Here is a 23,323-nt window from a genome sequence, read left to right as displayed (position 1 = left end):
GTCAACTATACACACAAAAAAAACTGGTTTCTCCAGCAGGGCTGAATGGGGCTAATCGGAGCCAACACAGACTGCAGGGTGAGTGGTTCAAATTTAACAAGAGGGTAACAGGATTTATTTCTATGGCTACACTGCGTTTCAGCTAATGACATTTAGTTAAAGAAAACAACTGTTGAAAGATGCCATTGTGTAGTTTCTGTTATGTAGAACACCATAAACAAGCAGGTGTGTAATATCAGTTTTTAAAATATACAAAGACATATTGACATGTCTTTGATCATGGAGCCTACTTTAATTCATGTATACACCTGCTTTTTCCTTCATCCATGCCATGTTTTTCTCTCTTGTGTGCACTCACCACTGTGCAAGATGTCAGTGTGCACAAGTCAAATGCATCCTGCTATGACCAATAAGTGTCATCATTAGTTGGGGTTTCTATATAAATTGCCCACCAAACAGCTCAAGGGATATTGTGGGTACACCATGCAGATGTTGTGTATTTTTAAACCAGCCTGCTCCAACCCTGTTTGTGCCATAGAGCTGGCCAGTGTCCAATTAGGAGGATTTATCTGTGAGCTGCAGAGTTTTAGGTCAGCAGGAACACCAGGCAGGGCTGAGCTCATGTCACATAGTACTGTAGTGCAGCGGAGAAAATAACGACCCGGTCCTGGAGGTGTGACAGATGCACAATGAAGTTACTTTAATGGCCAGGGAAGCTTGTTGAATCTTCTCTTTCCTGTGTAAAATCAATTACTGTCATAGTTTAAATAGTCTAAATAAATCTAGGAGTAGCAACATAATTCACCTTTTTTTGGGGAGAAAATTGCAGTGTAAAAATGGCCTGTTAGCAGAATGTCCTGCTGGCATGTTTACATAGGGGGAACTGATACTTTGATGTAGCCATTTCTCCACATGGTCCCTGATTTCTCCATCAGTAAATAAAGTGCACACAGTCACTGCATGTGAGTCTTGGTCAGACACAGTAGAGGCTCATTTGGCACTCATAAGACAGTTCCAGGATCTCATTTCCAAAGGATCCGACTACCATTACCACACACACTCACAGGCATCCTTTGACAGGCTCTGTCTCATTTTGAGATTTGTTACCATTTGCAGGCGCCTTGTCTGTGGCTGATGAAGTCGTTAAAATAGTCGCTGCTGTTACCTTTGCAAATGCTCGTTGTTTTCATTTGAGCTGCAGTTCATTTTATTTAATGCTAATTTACACCTGACCACACTTACTGAATGTATACCCTTTTCTTTGAGTAATCATCTTGTGACTTCAGTGCTGCTAATCTGAAACAGACATCAGTGGTGGCTGGAACATAATGTGATGGACATGCTGACCTGTGAAGTTAAAAGTGAACCAAATTAAATTGCATTTGTTTTATCTTCAGTTACAGTGGGGGAGTGGGGGGGGGCATACACCTACAGCTGTGGGTCTTCTACTGTCAGTATCAATCAGTCCCATAAGTGCTGCAAGACAACAGTAAATCTTAACCAGGAAAAAGCAGTTTTTTTTTCTTACCCCAGATTTACGCCACAAAAAAATAGTTCAACTTAAATCCAGGATTTGGTTTATTGGTTTTTTTCATTCATAGTTTCGTTCTAAATCTGTGCATGAAACATGTACCAGAGCCTCATTCCTGAGGGTATTTCATCTTTTTGTGTAACTGATACATGGATATTCCCTGATGGCTGTTAAGGGGACACAGTGTTTGTATGCTTTACCATTTCCTCTTCTCAGCTCCCAAAAGACCAAAAGTATTAGTAAAGGAAACGATGGAGTCAATCCTCTAACTTTCTGCAGAAACTCACACAACGTAGGTGATTGTGGTGTCCGGATATAAGCATTACGTGTCTAAGGTTTGTACATTAAATGAGCATTTACTAGATTGAAATCTTGTACTTTGAATAAACTATTATACAGCATCCAGCACAGTGCAATCACCCGACCACACAATGTAATCAGATGTAAATGACCCCTTTCTCCTCCTCCTCTTCCTCTCTCTCCTGTCTCCACATACAGAGAGCAACAGGTCTAAATCCTGTCTGTGCATGGCAGCGCAAAGCTTGTTGATGACAAGACTTTGAATAGTGCTTCAACTGTTGTTGCTAAATCTGTATAAACTGAAGCAATGATATTTCGGACAGCAGTGGAGCATGCTAAGAGGCATCCTGGTGTAAGTATCATTTTACTTTATTTTAGATGTTTAATATCTGCATAATTTCCTGAATTTATTTGAACATGTTTATTTTAAATAATATAAGCAATCGTTTTTTTTTACAATGACTGATAAGAACTAAACTTGCTCAACTCTGATCTGTCTTTAAAATAAATCCAATAATGTTTCTTGTTCTCGGCTGGGACTTTTGCCTATAACGTCTAGTTAAGTCTGTATTTATACTATCACAACAAATGAATCTGTTCACTTTATTTATTTATTTATTTTATTATTTTAACTCTCTAACTGCTAAATAAACCGATCAAAGCAGGACACTTATTAAGAAGTGAAATTTTGCTTCATCTAATCTTATTTTAGCTCTAATTTAGTGGGTTAAGTTGCTTAATTTTTCACAAACTAATCCATGACTTGTTGAAACAACCCCCTAAATCTAAAGTGACAAAATGTAAGCAGTCAGGAAATGATTCGATGGAATAAATGTAAAAATACGAGTTGTCCCTACAATGGAGGGTGCTGGGAGGATTATTTCTGCATTTTTAACCAGTTCTGCTGTCAGAGGAAAGAGTGACAGAGTTTTAACTTTTTGTCATTGGCTTCCCAGGAGAGAAAAAGAGAGAGAGAGAGGGGGGGGGAGCTGCAGGGAGGAAATCCCTATGAGACTCTACTAGAGCTCCTTGATTTAGTCTATCATTCTGACAGAGAGACATGCTGAGAGACAGACAGTAAGAGTGAGAGAGAGAAGCTGCAACAAATCCCTGTGAGACCCTACAAACCTCCTTGATCAAGTTAAACAGACAGGCAGATAAAGAGACAGAGGCAGGCTGTTCCAGAGAGTCCTAAAAATGTCTGCCGTGGAGGCAGAGAATGAGCCAGAGGAATGGACAGCTGGTCAGACAGAGACCTATATTGAGGGAGATGGAAGGATCATTAAAACTTTCTCATTTGTATTTATACAATTGCAATAATTTGCATTAAACACTTAACAACTCATCAGCTGTCATTAGCTTGCACACTGGTAAACATTATTATGATTTTTACTGGTGTACATTTATGCAGGCATGAAGCTGACTTTCATGATGATGTCTGTCTCTCCTCAGCTTATCCCACAGTTCTTCTTTATCTGTCTGGGAATGTGTGGAGCATCTATATATCTGGTCCGGTTGGCCAGAGGACCCCATGTTACGTAAGGACCAATTTCACTGATGTTATGTTAAATAATGATTGAATGAATTGCTCACTGTTTGCTGTTTATTGTGAAATATTCTCTGCAACCTCCAAAGAGTGACAACAGCCCCAATACAGGATGACCACCTCCGCCTGTCTTTCCTCTGTTAGTTTTAAGTTCTAACTGGAATACAGGTTTATGTTTATGTTTCTCAGCTGAACAAAACAGTTTAGTTTAAGTTCAAGTTTTCTTTGCTTCTTTTTATTTTTTATATATCTTTGCATGCAATGATGAATGATCAGTGATCAATGATCAGTTAGGTGCTACAGTTAAAGGTGAGATTTCCTTCTGATGCACTTTTTGTTAAATTAGTGTAACTTCTCTTTACAATCCGATAGCAACCAATTAGTTCGGCAGTTTCGCGTTAAAACGAAGAATATTAATCATCTGTGGAAGCTATAAAACGCTAAAAACATAGAGTTGGCTGGTTGTCACTCTCTTCCTGCTCTGCGCGCATCAGAGAGGTACGTGCATGATGGCCGAAGTCACAGACTGGTTGGGAGGCGTGGCTTTGGGATGAGCTCAGAGAGAACGGGGCGTGTGTTTACTTTTAAAATCTGGCTGACTCACTGAGTTTTCAAAATCTCCTACCCTACCTTTAATGGTCAGCTCTCAGGTTATATAATTTTTTCCTTATTCTGTGTGCATTTGTATATCTTAGTTGGAACAAGACTGGAAACCCTGAACCATGGAATAATCTTGAGCCTACGTACCAGTACAAGGTACAGCACACATACGCTCATTTGTATTTACCAATTTAAATTGTTTAGGATTAGTGATTGATTGAAATAATGATGATTTGGCTTCTATTTAACTTGTTCTTTCTCCTTTTTCCCCCCTTAGCTTGTAAACATCTCAACAGACTACAAAAACCTAAAAAAGGAAGGACCTGACTTCTAAAGCTTACAAACCAGAGAGGGAAAAAAAATCAGAGGAATTCCTCCCTTCTCTCTTCACTGCTTGTCTATATGTTACATGAGCATGTGCTTGGTTTGGTCTGTTTGTTTGTAAAAGCACCCAGCACTGTTTCCTGCTTCCTTACATGACAATACAACATCTATGGATCCTTACTTCCCTGTGAGTGCATTATTTTATATGTTTATTAGTCTTCAGTTATGTCTGTGCAATATGAAAATCAATCAGGGGACTTCCAAAATATGACTTTGAGAAAAAGACATCCAGAAACCTAAATAAATGTAAAATACACAGTTCCACAGCAACATGCTATATCTGGCCAGGTATTAGACCCAACCAACATTCACAAATTAAGGCGAGTGGTGGGTAAAGATGTGTTTGGCCCTAATGTCATCCCTGTGTGTAATTTAATGTAACTACGCCGCATGTATTTCTTTTTAACTTGTAGGTTTAGTATCTGCTAAAGTCAGCAATGATGCAGCTGGATTCATTTGATGAATGAATTAAAGTTTCTCAAACACCTGCACAGAGTCAGATACAGATCTTTTTCCACACCCACATGATCAGTACGTGTGATGGAACAGATCTGTCTGTCGGCAGTGCAGCTGGTGCATCTAAAACACATTTAATGTGAGCCGTATGTGCTTGTGTTTGTTGTGTGTGTGATTATAAGAGAGAGAGAGAGAGAGAGAGAGGGGCTGATGTCTTTGATTAGTGACAGCAGTGGCAGGATGCTGAGCAGTTCCCCCTCATGATGTTGACAGTGTGTGTACACCACATACACTGTCAGATTTCCATCAGTTCATGGACAGAACATTGGCTCGTACTTAGACTACTACTGGTTATACATGATTTATGTTATAAACATTTGTTTCTTTGTTTTGAGGTGAGATGGAAGTATGTTTATGTTTATGAGAACATAAACATGCACTTAAAGTGGTATTACAAGAACTAAAAATGATCACTAAACAGATATAGCTGTACTTCAAAAAGGATCCTTAAAACTGTAAATACATCATTACATTACATTACATACAACAAAAAGCAAAAACATTTGAATATTTCAACACTGTCCCAAAAATGCTATAATACCGATTGATCATGTGTTAAAAGCTGGGCTAATGTATATTAATGGGAGATATGTGACATGGGAAAACTGGCTCCTTTATTTAGTTTGGTAAGTACTGGGTGACAGAATTGGTGGGAATCTGTGCTCTTGTTCACATATGGAGTCCACAGGCTCGTGACCTGCTGCTAGTCTCCTATAAAAGAAGTTCATGTGGTGTCACCTGTGTGACAGAGACAGGAAATGACTGCTCAGGCCACCATTTAGCTTCTAAACAGGCTGTGGCTGATCTCTGCAGTAAACAAACTGCAAGTAAGACGTGTGTTTCTTCTAACACACTCTCTATAAGAGGCAAATAATGCAGAACAAAGGTCAATCAAAAGAAATCCTCCTTTTGAACACCACAAGGATGTGGCAGTAAGAAGCAGCCTGGAGACCCACAGGCCAGGGGGGGGGTTAAATAATTTTCCTTTAGGATATTTAAAAGCTTGAAACCTCATGCACACATGAGTTGTTAGGTCATGAGAAAGAGGCACAGAGTTGAAGCAGATGAGTAGTTATTTGTGTTGCGAAGCTGTTTGTGTGTCTTCGGATATGTTTGTGTGTGCTTTCTGACGACAGAGCTGAGAATGTCATTGACCTTTGACCCGTACATTCAGCTGCTTGGTCTCTATGGAGGGAGAACAACTGAAGCAATAAACCTCATCCAAACAGCTAAGATGAACACACTGAAAACAAAAGTCCATTTAGTTCTACAGTGAAGCAATTATCAAACAGCAACAGTTCCTCGTGTTCCAACTCCAAAAAATATATATATATTAGATTATTATTTAATCCCAGAGTGAAAGATAGAGGAGCCCAGCTCTTTTTGTGAAGAAACAGTGAGAGATGGAGGATTTACATAAACAGAAAAGCAAGTTGTGAAGGTTTAGTGAGGAGAGCTGATGATGATGTTACACAACGCTCTCATTTCTCATGTATACAATAAACAAACTGTGTTTGTGTGAGGTGCAGGCATAAAGACTAAACTAGAGAACAGTGTTAATGTTTGTCAAAGAGGAGACAGATCATTTTAACTGTAGCCACAAAACATTCGTTAACAATATGGGCTCCTATCTGGTGGAAATAAGAAGTCAAATTGGACAAATTTCCAGGTGGGGGAGCTTTGGAAGTCTTCCTAACAGATCACTCACTGTTTAGGGATCAGTATTTATTTATTTTCCTTTTCTGGACTGTTCCCTGAAGTTGACAGTGAGAGGAAATGACTGGAGGAAATTCCAGCAGCTTAGCATGGAAGAGTGTTTATAAAATCTGAAGATGCTCCTCCCTTCTTTTACCATAAACATAAATCCTCCTCCTCATTATCAAGTCGAACAACAGCAGCATGCATGCATGACAAAAACATTCAGTTTTACTTTTATTGCAATTACGATCTGTATTATCCATTATTCAGAGGTTATGATGAAGATGCACAACATGTTTGTGCTGTTTAAGTGCTTCTGGGTTTGTGGTTGGGTGGCTGAACCTGTCTCTGTCCCTGGCTCTGTTAATTTCAACACAGCTGCTGTGAGTTTCCCAGGGTGTGACATAAAGCCTGATGTGGATAAGAGCTCTCATGCAGGCTTATGTTGATGAACACTGAAATACCAACAAAACACTTAAAGTCCTCCTCAGCTTTGTGCTACAACAGAGCTTTCAGCGCAGAAAGGGAAAAATGCACCAGAGCCAATCAAGTTCCTGTGCTTCTGTTAATGGCCATCTGCTCTGTTCACATGCCTACACAACACAAGTTTTAAAGCGTCAAGTCAGCATGTTATTACAACATATTAAACATTTCACTTCAACAGTTTGTTTAGGTTATGATGTTCCAAAGGAACAAACAGACTTTTGTACTTCAGGGTTGTTTTGTATGTGGCACATAACAATTAGATAATCAGATGAAATAATATTTACTGTATGATCTGTTTTTAAATCATCTGTCCTAATATATTAAACATGAAGTTAAACTGGTGCAAGTATTAACAGCCTATATGTCTGAGGTGGCAAAGAAGCAAATCATCTGTTCATTTTTCATTGATTTGCATGTTTTCTTTGTCAGCTGTTTGCTGTCCTCATCTTTGCCTTGAGACAAATCCAGACAGCATCCCTACACAGGCCAAGCAATCACTTATAGATCTCCCCGAAAGGGAGGTTGACACATCTATACAGGCTTATATCATTACAGATTCTTACAATACAGCACATTGAGACAATGCTTGTTACCATGGTAGCTTTCTCAAAAAGTCTATTAGATCAGCTGTATAATGGTGGTGGTGTTTTTTAGTGGTCAGTGAATCCAGGCATTGGAAAGGGCCTGGCAAATAGCTCCACCCGCTGGCGGAGCCCTGCGATGCGTGTCTTTGTCTCTGCATCTTCCAGCAGGAAGGACTTGAAGCTAGTCTGGTTTCCTGAAGGGGGACAGATAAATTAAAAAAATCCACACTTCTTTTCTGTCCCAGCTAATAAACCATCTCAGTTAAAAGCATTTCAAAGTCTAGTCAGCAAATAATATGTCGCCATGTACATAAACTATACCACTCTCCCCGGACAAATCCCACACCCACACAAAACAGTCAAACTCTCTCACCGGTCTTCTTCTTCACATCCAGCGCAATCTGAATCCCTTCATCAATAAAATCCACAACCTTCTCAAAGTCCGCCTCCTTTAACTGTCGAGAAGTCAGAGCTGGAGCTCCTGTAAGACAGTCACAAAAAGAAAAAAGACTACTGTTATTGAGAGACATGTTGACAGGACAAGAGGACACACAGACGCATACATCAGGCCGACATTCAGAGCAAGAAGAAAGGATCCAGTATGACACAGGAATGAGGACAACCTGGCTGACAGATTCAGTCCAAATGACCTCCTTTCCTGCAGCTCTTTACCCAGAATACTCAATTTTAGAAGAGTGTCTGTGCAAGCTTTACTTTTACTGAAGAGACACTTCACCCCAAAAAACGTCAAACTTACACCACTGAGATGTGGTTGAATTTTGACAGGAAATACTCACAACAAGGTCTGTTGATTTTCTTTAGGAACCATAATTTCTGGAAAAACATTGTTGAGTCACTTCTGTTTTTGGCATTTAGTGCGAAATTTAGTGTTTAGTGTGAAATGTGTATAACACAAATATTTTAATTTAAGGTGAGCGGTCACTTTAACTTATGTACCCAGCCTGAGTCCTCCTGGAGTGAGTGCGCTCTTGTCTCCGGGACAGGTGTTCTTGTTGGCAGTGATGGACACCAGCTCCAGGACCCTCTCAGCCCGAGCACCATCCATCCCTCTAGGTCGAAGGTCAACCAATACCAGGTGGTTGTCTGTTCCACCTAAAGGTAAGGAGAAATTCTTCACTATCTCTTTAAAATTGCTTTTTCCATTTAGCTGTCAAGTAAAGTTAACTTTCCCAAAGTCAGAAAAAAAGGATTCTAATTAGGTCTGAGCAAGTGAGTGAAATCCACATCCAAGAGTAGTTGCATCATCTGCCTCAGAGGTAGAAATGCAGTAATAGGTTAGATGCTGAATCCAGGTGGAGAATAATTATAATTGGAAAACATACAGCATGTTTTTTTTAAATCATAAAAAAGTCATTACCTGAAACCAGAGTGTAGCCTTTCTTCAGCAGAGCATTGGCCATGGCTTTGGCATTTAGCAGCACTTGAGCGATGTACTGTTTGAACATGGGAGTGGAAGCCTGCAGAGACAGAAATGATGCTGCGTAAAGAGAGAAAGACCATATCAGGCTACTCCAGATGACAACTACTGCTATGTTTTATACATGAGCTGCTGAAATGAAGCCAGTGTTCAGAATGTTCTGATTTTCCCTCTTATTGAAGTTGCATCATTGAATGATTGATTAATAAAATGAATAGCTAGACCTGTTTGAGGGCAACTGCCACACCCGCAATGGCATGGTTGTGAGGTCCTCCCTGAAGTGATGGGAACACTGCAAAGTTCACTCTGTCCTGAAGGGTATAGAGCACCTCCCGGCCCTTCTTATCCACGGAGCGCACACCTTTACGGTAGAAGATCAGGCCGGCCCTGCAGAGCAGAAGAAAGGAAGCCTAAACTCTATTTGGTTCATAAACCTGACTGGATTCATGACAATACTAAACATTTTGTTTGTATTTTAATTTGTATCAATGTCTAGGTTATCACCGTGCTCCACGCAGAGACTTGTGGGTAGTGGAAGTAACGAGGTCAGCGTGCTGAAAAGGAGAAGGGACTGCTCCTGCTGCCACCAGGCCGCTGATGTGAGCCATGTCTGCCAGCAGGTAGGCATTCAGCTCCTCACACAGCTGAAACACAACAGTCAGACACTACATACCTTCCAGCTGTTTTTATCCTAATCCTTTCATCTTTAACTGTAACTGTAAATTCCTGAGAGGAGGCACCTTTTTCATGCGAGCGTAGTCAATGAGGCGAGCATAGGCGCTGGTTCCTGCTATGATGAGTCTGGGTCTGAACAGACGGGCTGTCTTCTCCAGTTGGTCGTAATCTATCAGACCTGTTTTTGGCTAATATTGAAGGAAATGTTCAATGTACAATCAGAGATACTTTGGGTGTCCTTATCCATCACACATTTTTTTATTTAAATGTTTGTCTCCATTTAAAAAATACTCACGTCCAGCTTGTAAGGCATGGATTCAAAGTAAATGGAGGTGGCTGAGATTCTCTTGGTGTCTGTCATGTAGCCATGCGTAAGGCTAGAATATGACAGAATAATAAGTAGATGGATTCAGTTCACATTTTATTCTGACCCATTTATAACTCTATTTACTATATCTTCCAAACATCTAGTCTATAAAAACGTGTCTTTATGTTGTCAATGGCATTTTATACTACATACAAGGAAGAGTTGTTTTGTTGGATACATTTTATATCCAACCTAATGTTTGGTCTAAAAACCACATGGGACCTCATAATGTATTCACTGTCGGATAACTTTTCCAACTTGTCACATTTGTGTAAGACACAGATGTAGTATTTCTGAGCACCACTGACTGAGAACACACTGTAAAAGATTCACTCACTGTCCCCCATCAGGCAGATCCAGGCCCATGATGCGGTCATGAGGCTGCAGTACAGAGGTGTAGGCTGCAAAATTAGCAGGAGATCCAGAGTATGGCTGAACATTGACACCCCAGAGATTTGAGTCCAGACCAAAAGCAGTAAGAGCTCGCTTCTGACACAGCAGCTCAATCTGGTCTACAACTTCTGCGCCTCCATAGTACCTGAGAAAGACAAAGAAACAGATCACACAGAGGTCCCACTTTACAGACATTTTTAAAACAGAATTTGACAGACTTGCATGTGCTTTGCAAAGAGAAACCAATCATTGTTACAGTGCATGTTCTGCTTTGTTACCTTTGTCCTGGGTACCCCTCAGAGTATTTGTTGTTCAGACAGGAGCCCTGTGCCTCCAGTGCTGCACGGCTGCAGAAGTTCTGACAGGACAAACAAGTACACTGTCACCATCCACACTGTGCATTTTTTACTGTGCTTGTATAACACTGCCACCATCCAAATATAACCATTATGTACTTGGAGAAGTGAGACTGAACACCCCACCTCTTTTTTTGAACTGAAGATGGTCGATATGCATTTAAATGTTTTGCCTACATGGTAATAATAATAATAATAAGTACAACATGTTAAATGAAATATGACCCATAAAAGTTAAAGAGGATTAATCACAGCCTTGAATGTCGAGAATGTCTGTTGAATAAGCTTGTCTGAAAATATTAAGCGGTATTAAAAGTCAAATTAAGGGCTGAATATAGAAGAATCTAACCAGCTCTGAGTCTCTGTGGGTTTCAGCACTATGTCAAATGTCAGAGACTGAGCTGCAGAAAGGGAAATGAATGTATTTTTTTTTCCTCCCTGTCTCAATCCCTTTTTTTCTCCCACTCTCACCTCAGCTCATTTTCTCTATGTCTCTCCTCCTGAGCCGCCCCCTCTGCCTTGTTATCATACCCAACCTGTCACCACTCAGGGATCCCTCAATCACTCCAGTGGGGTTTAAACCAGTCCCCCATGTGACATAAATCTCTTTCTATGACTTTTTAAAACACCGTCTTGACACATGGAAACACTTACATATGATCGGCACACTCTTACCCTCTCTCAGCTTAGAAATGTGGGATCAATGAAGGACTTAAATGAGGAAACCTAATAGGATCCTTTGACTGTGTTCCTAGAGTAAAAAAAAGATGGTGGGGCTCTCCTCTGGGACTCAGCATGCAGCAGCAAATGACAGCATATGCCTGAGAAGATGAAAATCCTTCAGATATCGATTCATAATTGCTGGAAAATATAGGAATGAAAGATCCCTTCTTCTCCTGCAGCTTCCATTTATCAAACCTGTGAAGTCAGTGACTTTCAAAGAGGCAAAGGAAAATCTCAACTGAACAAAACTGTTTAAAAATCTGAAATCTAGAGCTCAGTCGACATGCGGTTTTACTGCCAAAGCAGTTCCATGCTTTTATCTACAGGAGAGTGTTGGAGATAATTAGATACATCGTCAATATTAACAGTGTGAACAGCTTTGCTGCAGTTAGATTAAATTACAGGTCAACCAACACTGTTTTTTCTCCTGTCCTGCAGGCCAGCAACATGCAGAACAAAACGTCTTTAACATCATACTCGCTGCAATATTGTAAGTATGTGTGGTGTGAGGGTCCTGTGGTTTTAAATATATGCTCCTTTTTTACAATCTCACCAAAGTTCAGTGTAAAACAAGCATCTGTTTCCCCAGTTCTAATTTCACACACACACACACCTGATATCTGATGCAAGACACAGTGCAAATATTAAAACAGTCACTTCCCTTTCTTATCATCAGGCTGGTGGTCATGGATCAGTTGACCTATTTCTGAATGCTGATTTTACACTGAAGGTGTATGAAATGTAACTCTAATTATCATGCTTCTGTCTCATTAATGTCTCACCTCTGATGCAATCAGCTCCAGCCCCCTACACTGTCTGTTTTTCTCCTGCTGCAGCAGACTCCACATTTCTGGGTCGTCTTGGGCCAGGCTTTCCTGACCTGTCCACCCGACAGTGCTGCTGACACTTCGTCTCCATGTGATCTGCCCCTTTCTGCTCAGACACCTTGGAACCCTTAGGAAAAGAGGCTGCAGCACGGGTAGATGAATGAACACATTAGAATCTTTTCAGGCAATGATTAACTGTCCACATTTTGAATATAGGACCATTCTTACAAACAGCCCTGGATGTTGCTGTTTGTAACAACTCAGACTTTAAAAAAAACCTCTTCAGGAGACAAATACAGAGTCAACATGTGATACGAATCTCCATTATCCATTGTCTGTGTAGGGTAAAAAGTTTTTGTTGTTGTTACTCCTTTGGTGTCTTTTAAACCCCTTATGAAGAACAAGCCAGCACAAAAACACTTTCATCACTCAGAATTATAATAGTTTGCACCAGGGGTTTGAAAATAAGGGAGTTATAATAATGCGTCTTTTGATGTTCTAAACAATCCATTAAATGAAAGGCAGTAAGGAAGCAAACGTGTTTTTCAATGGAGCAGTTACAGAAAACCTTGGACATGAAAAGTGAATGTGAGCTTGCCAGGCATGCAGTGACTTAGTTATCAGGGTGTTGTTTGTGGACGCCAGCTTGTAGCTGCATGATAGTTATGTAACTGTGTGTTACGTTGGCCTAATACACAGATTACTATTCAAGCATAAATATAATGTTCAAGTGAGTCTCCTTTCATCTTTTGTTTTCATTATGTTTTCTAAGCCTTGAGTATAATAAGACTTGCATGGAGTGCAGAGCGTATAAAGTAAAACATTTTCTAAACAGAGCTTATTATGATACAAGCAGCTGCCTGTTTTCTGTCTTTGGACTGAACTGGAACTTATGTATATATCTTCAAACCATCCATTTAGGGGTGAGGTGACAAGTCAACCTAGTTACAAGTAATTTACAGCTCTTGATTAAATAACTGCACTTACCCTTAATGTTTGCCGTAACGACAGATAAAGCATGTCTGTGACAGCTGAGGGCTTGTGGAAACAGAAAATCTCCAAGGTACAAAGGGTGAAGGTAAAATCAGTAGCAGTTAGAGGGGGCAGGGACATGCGTACTTTGTGTCACTGATAAAACTATATCTACTAGTATATCATCTTGGTCTGTATCAAACTGTTTCAAACTGTTTTTATACTAAACAAAACAGCCTATGTTTTAAATAATGCAACAAACTCTGCCCCCTATGTTGTTGTTATTATGATTTTAATTACAGAAATCAATGAATATAATTTGGAAGGAAAACTATGAAAGGAGCAATTTGTAATGAAGTTGTAGTTTGTTGAATGGTGCTGCTGTTAAATAGAGCAAGACACTGGAGCTGCCTTTCATCATGACACGGTGTGTGATAATTACACATAATTGTGTTAACAAAATATCACACAGTTTTTCCAGCAGATCATCATACTGGCACAAAGTGTGTTATGCACGGGTATGCCAGCATGCTAGCTGATTAGCAAAGTGGCATCTGATTAAGGCTGATTAGCAATTTAACTGCAAATCATCACAATACGTAGTACTTATAAATATTATTTCTTCACATTCTGTTGATAACTTTATTTCATTTTCTTTCATTTACAATATTACAATTTGCTCCTTTAATGTATATACAGAAAACAAAATTCCTAAAATATGAAGTGCCACCACAATTTAAGTCACTCATCAACCTTCGGTGGGTGAGACAGACAACAACATAAGACTACTACGTCTGGCTCACACTCAGTGGAAGGTTGAAATATTGTTTTTTAAATATCTTTTTTAGGTTGAAAGTGTTTTGAATCTGTTTTGAAAAATGTAGGCTTGGTGATGATGATGTTGTGAAAAGTCAGATTTCTCTGTTTCTCAGAACCCGTCATCCAAAGTGCTGCTGGTTCTGCTCTGTTTGGAAGTTGTGGTCCGGACAAACTTTCTGGACCAGCCTGTAGTCAGTACCGGTGAATGTGATGAAGATGCATATAACCTTAAATGGTTTGGCACAGATCCAGGCCGCCTGTGACTGGGTGTTCTCTGAGTAGCAGGTCTGGCCTGGGTCGTACATGCAGGGTTTGGTCTTCTTGGACCTGTTGGTTCTCTGGTACTCAATCCGGCAGTTGAGTTCTGTCACCATCATCATGTCCTGTTGATGCTTCTGCTGTTCAGGTGGAGTGGAGCTGGTAGACTGTGGGGGGGTCTGAAGCTGGGATGTCAGATCCGGAAGCAGGACAGAATTTTTGATGTAAGTGTTCAGAGCTGCAGGATCCAGAACCTCCCATCCTACAGATTTGGAGGGTGGGACGATGCTGACAGATATGTTTCCCAGACGTGATGAGTTGTGACGGAAGTACACGCTGAACGTCCCATTGATGTGGTCCACAATTTTCCCTGTTACCAGGAGGCTGAACTTGACAGTTTTCACATTGAAGTAAAAATCCCCCCAGCCTAGGATCTTCTTGGCCTTTGGAGATGTTTTGGCAGGAGGTTTAGATTTGGGAGGGGGGCGGTACAGGTACTGATCCAGGGCTTGTGAGAAGTTCTGAGGCCAGCCATATGGGCCGAGTGAGCCGTAAGCAGGTGTTTTATGTTTGGTGGAGATGATTTGTAAGTCTTTGGAGACATGTTTGACCTTCAGTGAGGCTCCCACAGCATCTTCTCCTCCTCCTTCTTCCTCCTTCCACTGTTGGCTCTGAGAATCCAAAGGCTTGGAGGTTTCTTGGACCTGCAAAGAGCAAAACATTAGTACTTAATTATGCCACTGAATGTTTTTTTTTCTCCATCAAAATTTAGTTTTGTATGTGTCTGAAGGATTTCTTTAAATGCATCTGTACACAGAATCTATTGAAATGCACAAAGGGTTAAGAAAGATGAGAAACAAGAAGGCCTTGGCCACCAGGAGTGTGAGAGGCAGGTTGATGAGGTGCAATGTAAGCCAGCAGATAATCAATTAAAACAATTATTCTTCAATGTGTGCAGTCCTCGCAATCAGGATGACTTGAATGTGATCAATAGGTTATCTCCTTCAGGCAAGGACTATAGTAACAAGGAAGATGCACACACACCCACACACCATATCATATTCATCCTGACATTAGCACATTTTAATCTGGCTGGCTGTCCTCACACACTCTTCACTCCCTTGTTAACTCCTCCTTTCATAGTGACCTTGACAAAGCCAGGCAACCGTCTACTGTTTTGTCCTTTAAAAAGATGAAAATGCCCATCAGTCATTAATAAGGACAATTATGTGACTGATACTGCAGAGATTCTCTTTACAGTTGACATGTAGAGCTACAATGTATGTATGTATAATAAAACATGCATACAGTAATGTTATTAATATATATTGTTTGAACCCTTCACTTCAAAACATTGGAAAAAAATCCAGAAAAATGCACATTTTTGGGCTACAGCTCCATTATGTAGTCAGCGCAGACAGTGAGTTCTTCTCTGTAAATGAATTCTCTGATTTTATATCTGTAAAGTTGCCTTGCCTGGACTACATATGTACATTACAGATGTTTCTGCAAACAATCTAAAGAAGACTGTCCTATGGTGCTGAGATAATGAGATTTCATGTCAACAGTTGAGATGTCTGTAGTGCATGCTCTTGCATTGGCCTGGCTGTCTGCATCCAGCTCCTTCTCTAGGTGAAATATGAAGTTGTGCAAAAGCTTCCACACTGGTCCTGCTTTCTATTTTCATCATAATGTATTGAAGACAGGAGGAGGTTTAGAATGATTCTGCCCCATATTTCTGAATAAACTCCTCCTAGTGTCCCTCATTAGGATCCTCATCACCACAAAACACTTCACCTCTGTGTGCCAATCTCCCTTCACAGGTAACCAAGCAATCTCCAGCTGTGCTTATTGTTACAAGCTAAGCCCCCAGCTATGTGCTGCTCTCACCTATCCTAATTGGAGCCCACAGTGTGACAGCCGTGTCACTAGCTCAGTGTCAAGATGCCAGCATTGAGTGCAACTGAGCAACAGCGGTGCTGGTGGAGTGGATGCAAGCACAACATGTGCAAAAGCACCTGCGGAGGCAACAAAGCCAGGACGCCGGAGAGGAGAACTGAGGACAGAGAGAACATTCCTGCCAATGGCTAAGAAGTTACAGTTAAAGAAACATTTTTTAAGACTTAACAAAACAATGAAACGACACCGCTGCAGGCCAGGGTGATGAAACCTTTTTAAGCTGACAAAGACTGCACAGTCATTTAGTTCAAGTAATAAAGCAGAAAATTTGGGTGCTTTGAGATTTTCACTCCACAACTTCAATGTTACGGATGTTGCAATTGAGAAAGTGGAGAAAGTTAGATTAAAGACAGAAGAGCAAATTAAATTACAATTATACCCGAAAGAGAATTACAGCTCTCACAAGAACAAAGTGAAATTGTGGTGGTGGTAGATCTATCATGTCTAAATTTGTCTAAATGTCTAACAGTAAAACCCTGACCAAGAATCGCCAAAATATGAAGGCTTGTGTTACACATAAAAACACCACAATGAATACAACAGTACACATTTTCCAATACTTAAAAAGAATCATTTATTTATTAATTTATCTTAAAGGGCAAATTTGGAATTGAAATCTGTCAAAATTACATCATGAGCTGTCATTTTAAAACAAACATAAAATGAGTTTTAAAATCAGTGGTGCATATTGGTTTATCTCAAATTAATAGAAAAACAGCTGATTGATTGTGCAACACTGCTGCAATATGATGAAGGGAGAGAAATTGAAATGACTTCTTTGACAAGAATTAAATTCTAACCCATTTCTTTCACTAATTAGTCATGCATATAATCAGGGAATGAACACTTCCAAGTCTCACAGCAACAAGGTTTGTGCAAATAATGAGCACAGCTTTAGGAACAGAGTCACGGATCTTACTCACCGATGAAGGAAGAAGCCAGAGACAGGTGATGGCAAAGTTCAAACAAAGAGCCCTCATCCTGCAGCACTTTTTCTCCATCCAGAGCTGAATTGTCTTAGAGGCAATCTGCTCGAGTGATTTACAGAGTTAATGCCTACACTCACTTCTAAAGTAGAGAAGACATTCCACAGTGAGAGACTCAAAAATCCCCACGATCTGGAGTGAACACCCAGCTCAGCTCTCCCTCTCCCTCCCACCATCTCACTCTCTCTCTCCTGCTGTTTTCTCTCTCAACCACTCACACACACACATGATCAAAACCTAAAATGCACTCACTGTACCACAGGGAAGCATATTTCAAATTTGTTGTATGGTAATTCATAACAAAAAATGTTGCACTGTAAACATTAATGCACACACACACACACACACACAGCTCACTTGCCTCCCTGCTCATTTTCAACACCTGGCTGGCCCTTATTATGACTCATCAACCCGGGAAAAGGAGCTCTCAGGCAGGCTCAGTTTGACAGCCCTTCCCGCTGTCCCTGCATACTTTAGCCACAGGGAGGCTGACAAAATGACAAGGATCTCACCGGGAAATGTAAAAAAAAATTACTGACAACTGGTGAGATTCACCAGCAGAGCCCATCAGTGGAATTTCAAAGCAACACATCAGTGCAAGTATACTTACCAGTTATGTCTTAAATAAAGAAGCCTAATGAGACTCTTACTGTGTAATTGTTTGCTTCGACCTCAAGCTTTTAAAGCAGCTTGTGGCCAAATACTCTTACTATCAAAACAAACACTGTAAATCTTTGCTATACCTAAAAATGGGATAATTGTAAGAAATGTTGGAACTGTTTTCAAGATTGATTTTTACTCTGAACACAAGCCTTTGACTCTTTAGATTGCTTCTTTTTTCAGACTGCATGGCCAAAGATTTACCAAGAGATCATACCACCCAAACATTACAGTTATAATTTCATATTACATGGAACCTTAGAAAAGCTAAGGATAGCTGATGCTGAGCTGGTTGAAGATGCAGTATATGTAGTTGGAAAAGTCATGATGAAAAAAACAATGAAACAAACAGCAACAAGAAGAGTCGAGTCAAGTCAATTTAATGGTGTGACCACACCAGGGCCCAGTGGGCAAGTCTGTGTCTGTCCTTGCAGTCACTTGGCTTTTCTTAAGGTGAATATACAGTAGTTGTATAGATGCTATAGCTCTCTGTGTAAGGGTCTTGACATTTCACAGACTAATTAGTATTAGTATGGTATACTATTATGATATTATTGTGTGTATATTTGTTGGTACACAGAAATATGTCAGGCCTTTGTGTGAGAGTTGAAAAAGTTGGCGTTGCCTCAGAATACTCCGTTCCTGCTGGGTGCCACTTTATATAGTGCTATTAGTTTTTGGTTCCCATAAGATTCTAATGTGTTTCACACAAGACAGCATTTTCCCTTGTGATCCCCGGGCCTAAATTGTACAACCAGTATAAATTGTATTTAAAATCAAATATATTTGTGCATTAGAAAAAAACTGTGGCAGACTTGATATATTTGTGCCCTTATTATAAACTAATTGTGGATCAGTTAGATAGAGTCTGATATTCTTATATTGGTTTTCATAGCCAAGATTTAAATGAGTCTTGAGCACTGTTGAAATTGCACTGCACTGGCTCCATCTTGAAATAAAAGCCCATCTAAATACTATCCAAATGAAATAAAAGTGTCCCACTTAAAAGCACAGGACACGTGCAGTAACAACATATGGCCACTAGAGTGTGCACAAAGTAAGCGGACACATGGAATTGCTGTTTTTACACAGCTTTAATTCATCAGAGGCACACAAAATTAAGCACAAGGCAAAGCTATAAAACTGTCTATGGACAGTCTAATTGCTGTTCTCAGTACAAAGCTGTAGGCACTAATGTGGTTTCAGAGGACTCAGAGAGTACATCATAACAAACCAGGCTCCTCAGGTCCTGGGCTAGTAACAATCATCAGGCAGCAGCTTTAAGCATCTGACCAATGCAATACAATGTTGTGTCATATGTATAACTACATATAGACAACATACAGTTATGCTGAAGCAGGCAGTGATGCTTCCAGTCTGTGCCAGTATGTTATGACATTTTTGTTGCTGATGGTTTATGTCACAGTAATCTCCTGCAGCAGGTCAGCTGGGAAGTAGCCCAGCTTGCGTCCAGTGCTGACCTTCAAATAGCCACCTTTCTCATCTCCCTTTTTCACCACAATCTGAAACAATAGTGGCAATAGTTAACATCTGCTGTCATATTAATGTAATGATGCTATTTTTAATCTTATTAAAGGGCAACAGTCGCACCAGTCTTCATCCAGTTACCTGATCTTTTTTAAGTGTGATTTGTCCCATCTCTCTATTCCCTACGAAGGAGCGGGTCACTTTGAAAACTCTTTCTGACGCGCGCACTTTTATGAGGTAGTTGGTGGGGAAGTAGCCTGTCTTCTCCCCCATCTTTCCCTGAAAATACAGCAAAGAGAATCTAAGAGAAATCCAAATGAAATGTATCATTTTAAGCTTTAATATACATTAAGGCAAACTTACCCTCCACCACTCCTCATTAGAATCATCCAGTACTGTAATCCGATCACCAGGGCTAACACAAAAACACACGTCTTTTATGTGTCTCAGTAATGAAAAAGAATGTTGAAATGTTTTGAATAAATCAGTAAAAACGCTTTATACTTTAGAAAATTTGAAACATACTGGAAATCAAGGTCATCTTTCTCAATGGCCTTGAAGCGGTAGAGAGCCAGGTAATAGTGAGACTGGGAGAATGTACCCTTACTCTGTTGACAGGGCAGTAGAGATGCATAACATAAGGTAACTGTAGCATAAGCACATTTAAAGAAGGTATACTGAATTGTTTTTGTCACCTTGTCATCTGCTTTGTCTCCTCCCTTTTCCTTTTTGTCATCAGGTTTCCCTTTAGGGACAGCACAGTCAACACCACGCTCATTAGAAACCAGTGCTTATTTCTACTGATTTGTTATTTTTTTAGACCACATCCAGAACATAAAACAGCAGATTATAGATATTATAGTTTCTACCTTCTCCTCCCTCCTCATTTTCTTTGGGCTGCTGGTTCTCCTCTTCCTCCTCCTCTTCCATCATCATCATCTAGAAGACGAAACCCCCTCAAATTAGCACCCTACACAAATTAACTATTTCTTTAACATCTTATATACAGACTCTTACTTAAATAAGTACTCTTAACTGTAATCAGATTAAAGAGGGAAAAGCATTTCTCCTGATTGGTGTCATTAGAATTTGAATTTCTGTAATTCTGTAAATGGCAGTATTGACGTTTCAAATTAAAATTACATCAAAAACTTACATTTTTCTTGTCATTTTCATTCTTTTTACGCTCCTTGTTTGCCATGATGACGCCGACCCTCAGGGTATCAAAGACGGGGTCATTCCGGTTTGGGTTGTCTGGTTCATGAAAGAGATGTTAGCCAAAAAACAGAATATAGATATATATTTAAAGAAGGGGGAGAGAGGAGAGAGAGGGAGAGATGAACAAGAGATACTGTTTGTTTTGTTATTCGTGATTGATTAGGCTGACTTGGATCTGGTTGGTCACTGCTGTACAGGGGGGAGCTGTAGGCCCTTCTGAAGCCAGGTGGCTGTAGAGAACAACATGAAAATTACAATATGCATACACTGTAGTGGCCAACACATATTGTGTATTGCATTTGCATTTTTGCAGGCGATAAGTAAACTCACAATTTTGCCAAAGCATCTCTGGAACTCGACATACGACTGACATGAATGGTGGATGTTAGTCTTGCAGTTTTTGCACCTCAGAGCAAATTTATTGTTCACTAAAAGGAGGATGAAAGTAAACCAGAATTAAAAAATAAAATCACAAAATCTCAGTGTAAAGTTGTTACCAATACGTACAGACAATCATGCGAGCACAGACATCACAGAACTTGGGTTTCTTGCAGTAATGGTCCTTAAATTTGTGGGGTTTGTCATTGATCCTCAAAACAGGCTCTGAAGGAGGTTCTGGCTCCTTCTCCTCCACCTCCACCTCTTCTTCATATATGAAATAGACCTAGAGACACAAAGGACATGTTACAAACTGTCCAAACAACATTTACTCTGGTTACTGGCATAAACAACATGTCCTGTGTAGATATTAAATGTACATGCTTATCAGCCTGCATGTAAACAATGTCATATCTCAGCCCATGTGATCGTCCTTCAAACCTCAGCCAGCAGGGTCTCTTTATCTCACAGGGTTATACAGGATATGGACACCTGCGTAACTTGGAGCTCATGTTTTTTTTTCCAGTGGACACTGCACTGCAATTCTGTCCCAGCTGGTGCCTATTTTAAACACCCCTAGAACAGCGCAGCTAATAGAAGGGGAATGCTGCTGTCACTCACAGTGTCTCCATCCTCTCTCACAAAGTTGTCAGGAACTGGAGGGTTGTCATGGATATCCACAGAGTTTTTGTCATCCTCCCTAACACACACACAAACACACAGATGGAAAACAGGCAATGAAGAAGATCAGCCAGCACCCACCGTTCACTGTTAACTCTTACAAGTTGACCTTAGACTTGCCTAGTTTAGGTTGAATCACTTGGTGTAACTGACATGCTTTGTGCCAATATACATCATTCTACTATTAAAATAGCTTATTGTTAATTTATTGAATTTGATCGATTCAGGGAAGGACTGAACATTTTTTTTAAATCAAGATCAAGATCAAGAAGCAGTGCAATCAATATTACATTATATTTCTGTATTTTTCAGACTGGGGTAGGTGATGTAAAACTAAGAGCTGATTATGATATTTCATGAAATATACTCACTGATCCATAGTGTGGTATCAAGAGCGTCAATACTGCTTCACCTAGAATGAAATGAGAGTTTGCCTCAAATCAAAATATCAAAAGTTCAGGTTTATTTTTAAGAAACACAGATTGAGTTGCTGCTTTGATCAAAGGAAAATATGTGTACTTGTTTCTTACAGTTTGTGTTACTTTTGTGATACTCATTGCCAAAAGAGTTGAAAAGAGTATATGGGAATATGCGCTTGCATGCTCAAGCACAAACACATATTCAGTGTTTGAGTGTACTTCTCTACTTGACCTAATCTATTCCAGGGTTGTGAAATTCAATCTCATCACAGCTAAAATTGGGTGACCCTGCCAGTCAGTAATAAGAAGGCAAATTCTAGAAATATATTTCAAAAACAATACATCAGTCTTTCTTGTAATTAGGGAGAAGAATCTAAATTATCCATCTGGTAGCTTTTTATAAGGTTCTTATAAATGTCCAGACAGGAATCAACACAAACAAGCTGAGTTAATGTATTAATGCCTTTTGGTTGGAAAGCACTAAGGTTTTAAATTATAACAAATACCTACCTTTTGTCCAAATTTGTACAGGTCAAACGAATGAAATTACACTGAGGAGAAACGCTGTGAACAGGTCTTTGACCTGCTGTATTGTCAGTAACAAACCAGTCTGCTCACTTCAGGGCCTCCGGATGCCGTATGAACAGTCAGACCGCCTGGTCCCCTTTCTCTGGTCCCTCTAGACTCTCTTCAGACTTCCAAAGTAATTGCAGGCTTGCAGTGTGAGCATATATCTTTATGCGTATCTATGATTTTCTGCGTGTATTTGAGTGTGTGCCAGGCTAAAGTGCTACTATGTCAGATTGACAGTTTGCAACAGCTGAGGACCTCAGACTGAGCAACGATGACGAGGGGAAACCTGATACATTCTCTCCCTCTGTCTTTATTATACATACACACCTCTCCACTTGTTCACACACAACAGAAACATATGCATACGTGATCTATCTGTCCTTTCTCATATTTATTTATTGGAGCACACGCAGACACCACAACAATCACAGACCTCTGAGTCACCATTTTGACGGAACATAAAAGCACACGTTTCCAAATGATGCTCT

The 23,323-nt window shown here is 40.0% G+C and overlaps 4 protein-coding genes across 5 annotated transcripts; 1 reads left to right on the top strand and 3 right to left on the bottom strand.

The window, feature by feature from the left end:
* Positions 1 to 1,633: 1,633 nt before the first annotated feature.
* Positions 1,634 to 4,848, top strand: ndufa4l2a (NDUFA4 mitochondrial complex associated like 2a). The gene is made up of 5 exons (XM_028410170.1): positions 1,634 to 1,866; positions 2,030 to 2,183; positions 3,284 to 3,369; positions 4,073 to 4,133; positions 4,255 to 4,848. Exons 2-5 carry the CDS (start codon positions 2,139 to 2,141, stop codon positions 4,309 to 4,311), a joined length of 249 nt encoding a protein of 82 aa, XP_028265971.1. The 5' UTR covers positions 1,634 to 1,866; positions 2,030 to 2,138; the 3' UTR covers positions 4,312 to 4,848.
* Positions 4,849 to 6,792: 1,944 nt separating this feature from the next.
* On the bottom strand, positions 6,793 to 13,503 carry LOC114438471 (serine hydroxymethyltransferase, mitochondrial-like). The gene is made up of 12 exons (XM_028409852.1): positions 13,412 to 13,503; positions 12,380 to 12,565; positions 10,797 to 10,876; positions 10,463 to 10,663; positions 10,054 to 10,135; positions 9,824 to 9,946; positions 9,588 to 9,727; positions 9,308 to 9,470; positions 9,024 to 9,123; positions 8,603 to 8,758; positions 8,019 to 8,126; positions 6,793 to 7,839 (listed from the first exon to the last, which is right to left on the bottom strand). Exons 1-12 carry the CDS (start codon positions 13,442 to 13,444, stop codon positions 7,712 to 7,714), a joined length of 1,500 nt encoding a protein of 499 aa, XP_028265653.1. The 5' UTR covers positions 13,445 to 13,503; the 3' UTR covers positions 6,793 to 7,711.
* An 831-nt stretch (positions 13,504 to 14,334) lies between these two features.
* On the bottom strand, positions 14,335 to 17,412 carry LOC114438820 (neurexophilin-2-like). Its single transcript, XM_028410400.1, has 2 exons — positions 17,356 to 17,412; positions 14,335 to 15,177 (listed from the first exon to the last, which is right to left on the bottom strand). The coding sequence occupies exons 1-2, from the start codon at positions 17,410 to 17,412 to the stop codon at positions 14,335 to 14,337; spliced, it is 900 nt and encodes a 299-aa protein (XP_028266201.1).
* Positions 17,413 to 19,157: 1,745 nt separating this feature from the next.
* stac3 (SH3 and cysteine rich domain 3) lies at positions 19,158 to 23,081 on the bottom strand. Of its 2 annotated transcripts, none has more exons than XM_028410008.1 (13): positions 22,773 to 23,081; positions 22,215 to 22,255; positions 21,784 to 21,862; positions 21,292 to 21,448; positions 21,115 to 21,212; positions 20,954 to 21,014; positions 20,723 to 20,820; positions 20,436 to 20,505; positions 20,262 to 20,311; positions 20,092 to 20,174; positions 19,930 to 19,981; positions 19,708 to 19,845; positions 19,158 to 19,601 (listed from the first exon to the last, which is right to left on the bottom strand). In XM_028410008.1, exons 2-13 carry the CDS (start codon positions 22,220 to 22,222, stop codon positions 19,494 to 19,496), a joined length of 1,002 nt encoding a protein of 333 aa, XP_028265809.1. In that variant the 5' UTR covers positions 22,223 to 22,255; positions 22,773 to 23,081; the 3' UTR covers positions 19,158 to 19,493. The 2 variants fall into 2 exon arrangements, with proteins under 2 accessions (XP_028265809.1, XP_028265810.1); XM_028410009.1 differs by having other exon boundaries at positions 22,881 to 23,081.
* Positions 23,082 to 23,323: the final 242 nt, after the last annotated feature.

Source organism: Parambassis ranga, chromosome 7 (assembly GCF_900634625.1).
Source record: "Parambassis ranga chromosome 7, fParRan2.1, whole genome shotgun sequence".
In the NCBI taxonomy this organism is placed as follows: Eukaryota; Metazoa; Chordata; class Actinopteri; family Ambassidae; genus Parambassis; species Parambassis ranga.
This window is presented reverse-complemented; position numbering and strand designations above follow the sequence as displayed.

Excerpts from the sequence above, each read along its gene's own strand:
- LOC114438471 (XM_028409852.1), bottom strand. The coding sequence starts at position 13,444 with ATGCTTTATCTGTCGTTACGGCAAACATTAAGG. Across the intron at positions 10,664-10,796 it reads GAGGGGTACCCAGGACAAAG|GTACTATGGAGGCGCAGAAG; the intron begins GTAACAAAGCAG and ends TGTCTTTCTCAG. Across the intron at positions 9,728-9,823 it reads ACTACGCTCGCATGAAAAAG|CTGTGTGAGGAGCTGAATGC; the intron begins GTGCCTCCTCTC and ends GTTGTGTTTCAG.
- stac3 (XM_028410008.1), bottom strand. Across the intron at positions 21,213-21,291 it reads CTGTGCTCGCATGATTGTCT|TGAACAATAAATTTGCTCTG; the intron begins GTACGTATTGGT and ends TCCTCCTTTTAG. Across the intron at positions 19,982-20,091 it reads AAAGATGACCTTGATTTCCA|CCCTGGTGATCGGATTACAG; the intron begins GTATGTTTCAAA and ends TTTTTGTGTTAG.
- ndufa4l2a (XM_028410170.1), top strand. The coding sequence starts at position 2,139 with ATGATATTTCGGACAGCAGTGGAGCATGCTAAGAGGCATCCTGGT. Across the intron at positions 3,370-4,072 it reads GCCAGAGGACCCCATGTTAC|TTGGAACAAGACTGGAAACC; the intron begins GTAAGGACCAAT and ends TGTATATCTTAG. Across the intron at positions 4,134-4,254 it reads AGCCTACGTACCAGTACAAG|CTTGTAAACATCTCAACAGA; the intron begins GTACAGCACACA and ends TTCCCCCCTTAG.
- LOC114438820 (XM_028410400.1), bottom strand. The coding sequence starts at position 17,412 with ATGAGGGCTCTTTGTTTGAACTTTGCCATCACCTGTCTCTGGCTTCTT. Across the intron at positions 15,178-17,355 it reads TCTGGCTTCTTCCTTCATCG|GTCCAAGAAACCTCCAAGCC; the intron begins GTGAGTAAGATC and ends TGCTCTTTGCAG.